General features: G+C 38.7%; 1 protein-coding gene across 1 annotated transcript; it reads left to right on the top strand.

Annotated features, from left to right (window-relative positions):
• The first annotated feature begins 269 nt into the window (after positions 1 to 269).
• LOC102735394 (melanoma antigen preferentially expressed in tumors-like) lies at positions 270 to 2,948 on the top strand. The gene is made up of 3 exons (XM_081809319.1): positions 270 to 559; positions 1,012 to 1,614; positions 2,435 to 2,948. The coding sequence occupies exons 1-3, from the start codon at positions 270 to 272 to the stop codon at positions 2,946 to 2,948; spliced, it is 1,407 nt and encodes a 468-aa protein (XP_081665445.1).
• Positions 2,949 to 7,612: the final 4,664 nt, after the last annotated feature.

The following is a 7,612-nucleotide window of genomic DNA, read 5'->3' as shown; positions in this document are numbered from 1 at the left end:
AGGCGCCCTACCTCTGATTTCTAATGGCATTTTATCTTATGTAAATATATGTGTGTTTGTGTATGTATGTATGTATATATATGCATGCACATATATACTTAGACACACATAGAAGTCCATTTTTATTCTGTTTGTATAGTAGAGGTCACCTGAGTTGGCTGTCTGATTCAATAACCATCTTGTTCATAGCTAATCTTGGAGGCAAATAAGACTGTAGATATCTTTTCAGGATTTCTAAATATTCCTCACCCTGAAGCACGTTCATGAAGATGGACCAGAAGGCCATAGCCACACTGCTAGAGCTTGCTGCAAAAAGTCTACTGAGTAATGAGCCTGCAGCTATCCATGCCTTGGAAGAACTCCCAAGAGACCTCTTTGTTCCCTTATTCATTGATGCCTTCTTGGGAGGGCATAAGAAGATACTAAAAGCAATGGTGAGGGCTTGGCCCTTTCACTGTCTCCATATTGGGGCACTGAGTATACAAGAATCATACTATGAAATCTTGGAAGCCATGACTGATGGTCTGCAGATCCACCCTGACCAGAACTCTTCCTCTTGGTAAGCCTGTATCAAGTAGAAACATAGTGAGTCAGCAGAAGGATATGCTAGAGCCTGGGGCAGGGGGATACCTAACAGCCTCCCAAAAATAGCCAGTGGTGAATGCTGAAGATCTCTGTGTGGCTATTGGTCTAACACGTGGGGTTACCTTAGGGACTCCAATGTCTTACAGGCTTGATTATAGAATAGAGGTCACTGAGGTGGTGGATCTATCTCCTGAGTATGATTACATAGAAGGACATGGGTGTTGAGACTGGGGAGGACCAGAGGTGAAGAAAGTATGGGTAAAGAGTGAAATGTTAAATTTGTATAAAAGGGCTTACTGGTGAATGGTATATGGAATGAAAAACAGGGATAAAGAGTTCTGTTTCTGCTTCCCATCATTGATCTTGCTGGGTTATATTAAAATCAGCTACTTCCCATGTGTGTTCTGTCTACTCTTCTCCATACAGGGAGTCAAAACTGAGGATCCTAGATTTGAGACAGGACCCAGACTGTGGAACAACATGCTCAGAGATCAGTACCACATTTCCTTTCTGTTTTCAGTCTTGTGTTTACTCTCGACACTCTATGCTTAAAACAGAAGAAGCCCAGCGTAATGTCAAGTGCCTTGGAATTGTTAATTCAGAGTCTGAGCTTCCGTCAACCCAGAAGCCCATAGAATTATTAGTGGACCTTTCTTTCAATAGTACCTTGAGAACAAAGCAATTCCTTTCTTTCCTTCAGAGTAAAGTTGAGCAGAGCTTTGGGTCTTTGCACCTCTGCTGCAGAGATTTGCAAATTGATAAAATCTCTGCCCACAAAAGTGTCCTGCAGTTTCTGGATCTGGGATGCATTGATCACCTGGAATTGAATCAGGCTTATCTGAATGAAGTCACCACCCTTTTGGCTCAGATGATCCACCTGAACAGCATTAGTTTGTCTAACATCTCCTTTAAACATCGTAAGGGGGAAGACTTCAGAGCTTTTCTCATCCAGCTTGGGCAACTAGACAACCTCCAGGAGCTCAGCTTGGCTTTATTCTGCCTTACAGATCAACTGCATAAACTGCTCAGGTGAAGGGGTGGGGAGGAACCTCGGTTCTCTGAACACCCCATTTTTAATACAGGAGAAGAGACCATACTTGGATATCCCAGGGTCCTTGTAACCTATTTCTCCTTCCACATCAGCATGGGCACTGGCAGGAGTTTGAAACTGGCCAGGCTAGTGAAAGGTATCTCGTGAGGAGACAGACAATATTTGAAAAGAAAGCTGTGCTCATTCATTTATTCATTCATTCAGTTGACCATGTGCAAACAGTATGAAAAGTTTGTAAATATATTAGTGAAAAAGACTCAGTTCTTCTTCTATTGGAGTTTACAGCTTTCTAGAGAGGAGGGGGAGACATTCAGATGATGCACATCCCCATGGGCTAGCCACAGTATTTAACATTGCCAGATCATTTTGCTCCTGTATTTTCTCCAAGGCTTAGACCCTGAATGGAGAACTTGTTTTCTGGGAGTTAGTCAAAGGAAACCCTCAGCTGGGTGCTTTCCTAGACCTATCTTCACCGAGTAAGTGAACAAGATCCATTATTGATTTTGTTGTATATACCAAGTACATACAACTTTTTTCACTTAATCTTTCCCACAACCATGTATAATAATTACTGTTGTGTACATTATAAAGATTAAAAACCTGTATCTCAGAGGGGAAAAGTAACTTTCTCAGGGTCACAAGCCTATTAAGTCTGATTGCAAAGCCCACGTTGTTAACCACTGTTGCAAAATACGTACAAATTGGTTTATTCTAGAGCCTTGCGTATCTATAATTCCGGTCTCGCTGCCCTGATCCAATCCTCATTTTTCTGAAATAGGCTCTTTTTTATCTCTACAGAATCCTGCCACCTCAGTTGGATATATTGTGTCTATCTTTTTGTGGCCTGTCTAACAGAGATATCACTGTCCTGTCTCAGAGTTCTCAGGCCACCTACCTAAGGCTGTTGAATCTCAGTAACAATCAGATATTCTCAGAAGTTTATGAGCCCTTCCGGAATCTGCTAGAGAAAGTCTCAGGCACCCTGCAGTATCTGGAGATAAATAATTGCCTGGTAACTGATTCTACTCTCTCTGCTGTCCTCCCAGCCCTGAGCCACTGTACCCACCTCCATGTCCTTAGCTTTGCCTTCAACCCCATTACAATGCCTCTGCTCATGGACCTTCTGCAGCATTTAACATGCTTGATGGAGCTGAAGCATGTTATTTATCCTGTTCCTGTCCACTGCTATGAACAATGGAATTTTCCTGGAAGTTTGGACCGACAGAAACTTGCTGAAGTGCAGGCCCAATTGACAGCAATGCTGCAGGTGGTACAGCGAGATGACATGACCTGGACCACTTGTCCTGAGTGATTTCCATAGTACAAGGAGTTGTTTCAACACTAATGTGTGACCATTAAAGCATTCAGTGTTTTGTCTGAAGCTCCGATTTGTTAGACACACAGATAAAATTCTACTGTTTGAGGAAACTGGGGTTAGGGAGATTGGATATGTAATTGACCTCTATAAAGAAAAACTCTAAAAAGGAAATAGAAGAATTTGAAAGGTCCTGTGGATCTTTTGCTCATTCCCCTCTACATCCTTTTCTGGTTGCTAACCACAATGTTGGGTATATGACATAGGCTAACCCAGTGATGGCACCATCATTTTTCTTGTCACACTGATTGGTCCATTTATCCACTTATGGACATGTGACACAAGTCAGAACAATTGAAACTCTTCCTGGTTGTGGTAGTTATTTAAGCCAATAATTTTATCCTCTAGGGTCCTGCAAACTTCTTGTATGTACGATTGCCTGGGGTTGCTTATGAGAAATCCTATATGAGTAAAAAGAAACAAACTATGCCCATTACCTACTGGTGTCTTTTGTTGTTGTTTGTTTTTGAGTATAGTTGACACACAATGTTACATTCATTTCAGGTGTACAGAAGAGTGATTCAGTTTCTCTATATGTTATGCTATGCTCACCACAAGTGTAGCTACCCTTTGTCACCGTACAACCCTATTACAATATCATTGGCCATATTCCCTATGCAGTGCCTTTTCCTACTGATGTTTTTATTAACATGTTGCTACCTGCTTTCCCAGGTCTCAGACCTCTGGCTCTGTTATTCCTTATTTCACATACATTCACCAAATAACTCTTACGATTTAGGTACTGTTCCAGATGCTGCGAACTATAAAGTCCCTGATCTCAAACCACTCAGAGTATAGATATTCCTATGATTTGTCAGTTTCTCCACTCTTTTTTAGGGCATTTGAGAAAATTATTTACCACCCCTCCACCCCAGATTTTTTTCACCTTTTCTCTCACATACTCTGCTCAATCCATGTTGGCCTCTTTATGCTGTTGTATAACTCTCAGGTCATGGCTTAAATGTTTCCTCCTCAGATAGGTTTTTTCTTTCTTATCCAAGTAAATTGACTCTGCTGCTGCTCTCTCTTAGTGTACCATGTACATTTCCTTCATGGTACACATAATTCCATATGTATTTGCTCCCTCTGCTCTTCCACTAGAGTTACACTGTTCATTATGGTATACACTAGCCATATGTGGCTACTGAGCACTAGAAATTTGCTCTAAGTATTAAATGCACAGTGTATATCCAAGACTTGGTGAGAAACAAAAGATATAGAATAACAAATTGATAACTTACTTATATTCTTTATATATTGAAATGATAATGTACGGCATATCAGAGACCACAAAGAAAAAATGTAAATTAACTTTTTTAATATTGTTTATATTTTTTAAAGATTTTATTTAGTTATTTGAGAGAGAACGAGAGAGAGAGAAAGAGAGGGAAAGATAGAGTGGGGTGAGGGGCAGAGGGAGAAGCAGACTCCACACTGAGCAGGGAGCCTGCTGTGGGGCTTGATCCTGGGACTCCAGGATCATGACCTGAGCTGAAGGCAGATGCTTGCTTAACCGTCTGAGCCACCCAGGCACCCCTATATTGCTTACATTTTGAAATAATAACACTATTTCAGAGACTTGGTAAGAAAAAATGTTAACGATTTGTTATATATTTACATGTCAAAATGATAAAACATTGCATTTCAAAGACTTATTGAGGAATAAGAATCTAAGTTTATTCCTGTCATATGTTACAATGATAACATTGAATTTCAATGACTTACTAAAAAAAAAGGAAAATAATTACTACTTTGTGTATAGTCTTTCCATGTTGAAATGAAAACAGACTGCATTTTAAAGACTTAGTAAGAAAAATGTAAAAGTAACGATGTGTTGGTGTTGTTTCCATGTTGAAATAAAACATGCATTTCAAAGACTCACTAAAATTTTTTATACTTTTTTCTTATTGCTTACAACCTTGAAATGATAACAAACTGCATTTCAAAGACTTAGAGAAAAAAATGTAAAAGTTGATAATAAAAATAGTTAACAACCTGTTATTTCCATTTTGTGATAACACACTGCATTTCTGACTTAGACAAACATGTTAGAATAACTAATAAGTGAATTGTATGTATTGTTTCTTTGTTGAAATAACACATGGCATTTCAAAGATTTCATAAGAAAAAAGAATACAAAATTAGTAATTTCATATTGCTTACATATTGAAATAATGATATAATGCACTGCATTTCAAAGACTTAGTATAAAATATAAAGTTAATTAACAATTTATTCATATTGTTCCCAGCTAGAAATTATAATTCCTTTACCTTTGTGTTAAAAATAATTATTAAAATTAAATTCACCTTTTCCTTTTAACTTTTTCTTTGGTTTTTACTTTTTTTGGTGTGGCTCATACTGTATTTCTATTGGTCAAGATGGCACTAGACCATTAACTCCATCTGGGCAGACTGTTTCTGTTTAGTTTATGTATTAATCATGCTTTTTATTTTCTGTATTTTCTGATGTTTTGACATCTGGGGCCTTGCTGACACTGGAGAGAGACTGCCTCTCCCAAGGCTAGCTAAATCCTAGGGAGTGAAAACTACTTACTTGTGAGCGTGTCTTTCTTATGCAAACCAGACAATACAGAGCCCAACCCCCAATTACCTTCTTTGTGGGATCTCACAGGGCTTTTAACACTCTGGGCTACTATTCTCCTGCCCCAATCACCCTAAGTACAGGTAACAAACAACTTAGAAACAACCGGTATGCCCCAGTGCGCACTGAAAATACTCAAACTAGCTCATTCATTATAAGCCTGTTTAACCTTCCTTGCCTTGCATTACCCTTATAAATCACAATAAAGTCAAGATTTCTAGAACACTACGCAAAGGGATAATTAAGAACATTATTCCTGTGGTGTTGACAATGTGAATGACATGTTTAGAATTTTTTTTTTTTTTTTTAGTGGTTCCCCGTTCTTTGCTTTCAGAAGATTGGAAGAATGACCCAAATGACTTGTCAGGGAATCATTAAAAATAATTTTGGAGGAGGGGCATTTGGGTGGCTCAGTCAGTTAAACGTCTGACTCTTGATTTCTGCTCAGGTCATGATCTCAGAATTGAGCCCCACGTCCGGCTCAGTGCTGCTGAGCATGGAGCCTGCTTAGGATTCTCTCTCTCCCTCTCCCTCTGCCCCTCCCCTGCTCCCTCTCTCTTAAGAAAAAAATTATTTTGGAGGATATCATAAGACATTCAAAGAACTGGGCGCCTGGGTGGCTCAGTTGGTTAAGCCACTGCCTTCGGCTCAGGTCATGATCCTGGAGTCCCGGGATCGAGTCCCGCATCGGGCTCCCTGCTCGGCGGGGAGTCTGCTTCTCCCTCTGACCTTCCTCCCTCTCATGCTCTCTGTCTCTCATTCTCTCTCTCAAATAAATAAATAAAATCTTTAAAAAAAAAAAAAGACATTCAAAGAACTGACTGCTATTTCTACACAAAAGTTCTCTATTACTGTTTGTTAGGATCACAGACACAGACTGACGTTAAGTCCAGGAATTCATTCCACTGTGTGTGTATGTTACATTTTGTTTATCCATTCATTCATACATGGTAATTTGGTTATTTTCACTTTTTGCTTATCATGAATAATGCTGCTATGAATATTTGTGTGCAAATATCTGTAAGAGTTCCTGATTTCAATAATTTCAAATATATACCTAGAAGTGGAATGGTTAGATCATATGGGAATTTTATGTGTGATTTTTTAAACAATCACCATAATTTGTTCCAATCGGATGCACCATTTAAAATTTTCACCAGCAATGTGGTTTCCCCATATTCTGGTCAGCACTTGCTATTTTCTGTTATTGTTATTGTTTTTTGGATAATAACCATCCTAATGACTCTGAAGTGGTTTGTCATTGTGGTTTTGATTTCCCTTCTAATTATTCTTTTTTTTCTAGAATTTTAAAGGTTTTCTACATATAAAATCATGTCATCTGCAAAGAGATAATTTTTCTTCCTTTCCAATTTGTATGCCTTTTACTTCTTTTCCTTACCTAATTGTTCTGCTAGAGTTTCTGATACTATGCTTTTTATTTTTTTATTTTTTTTATTGAATATATTTAAGGTCTACAACTGGATGATTTGATGTACTTATATATTGTGAACAAATCACCACAATCAACTAATTACTAACATATCCATCATATCACATACTTACCTTTCTTTTATGGTGAGAAACTTGGGATCTATACTAGGACATTTCAACTATACAGTACGGTATTGTTAGCTAGAGTCACGATTTACATTTCATTATACATATGTATCATACATTCTTTATCCACTCATCTGTTGACAGGTTGTTTCCATAGCTTGACTATGAGAATGCTGCAAAGAACATATGAGTGCAGGTGTCTCTTCAACATCGTGATTTCAAATCCTTTGGGTAAATATCCAAAAATGGGATGGCTGGATCATATGGTAGTTCTATTTTTTTTTTAAAGATTTTATTTATTTATTTGAGAGAGAGAATGAGAGAGAGCACATGAGAGGGGGGAGGGTCAGAGGGAGAAGCAGACTCCCTGCCGAGCAGGGAGCCCGATGCGGGACTCGATCCCGGGACTCCAGGATCATGACCTGAGCCGAAGGCAGTCG

The sequence above is a fragment of the Leptonychotes weddellii genome, chromosome X (genome assembly GCF_054177405.1).
Source record: "Leptonychotes weddellii isolate Sample4059 chromosome X, ASM5417740v2, whole genome shotgun sequence".
In the NCBI taxonomy this organism is placed as follows: Eukaryota; Metazoa; Chordata; class Mammalia; order Carnivora; family Phocidae; genus Leptonychotes; species Leptonychotes weddellii.
The sequence above is the reverse complement of the archived record's forward strand: the minus strand, read 5'-3'. Positions and strand labels throughout refer to the sequence as shown.

What these genes read in the sequence shown, in the direction of transcription:
- LOC102735394 (XM_081809319.1), top strand. Translation starts at nt 270, where the DNA reads ATGGACCAGAAGGCCATAGCCACACTGCTAGAGCTTGCTGCAAAAAGT. An exon ending in GACCAGAACTCTTCCTCTTG is followed by an intron (nt 560 to 1,011) that starts GTAAGCCTGTAT and finishes TTCTCCATACAG; the next exon opens with GGAGTCAAAACTGAGGATCC. An exon ending in CAACTGCATAAACTGCTCAG is followed by an intron (nt 1,615 to 2,434) that starts GTGAAGGGGTGG and finishes TTATCTCTACAG; the next exon opens with AATCCTGCCACCTCAGTTGG.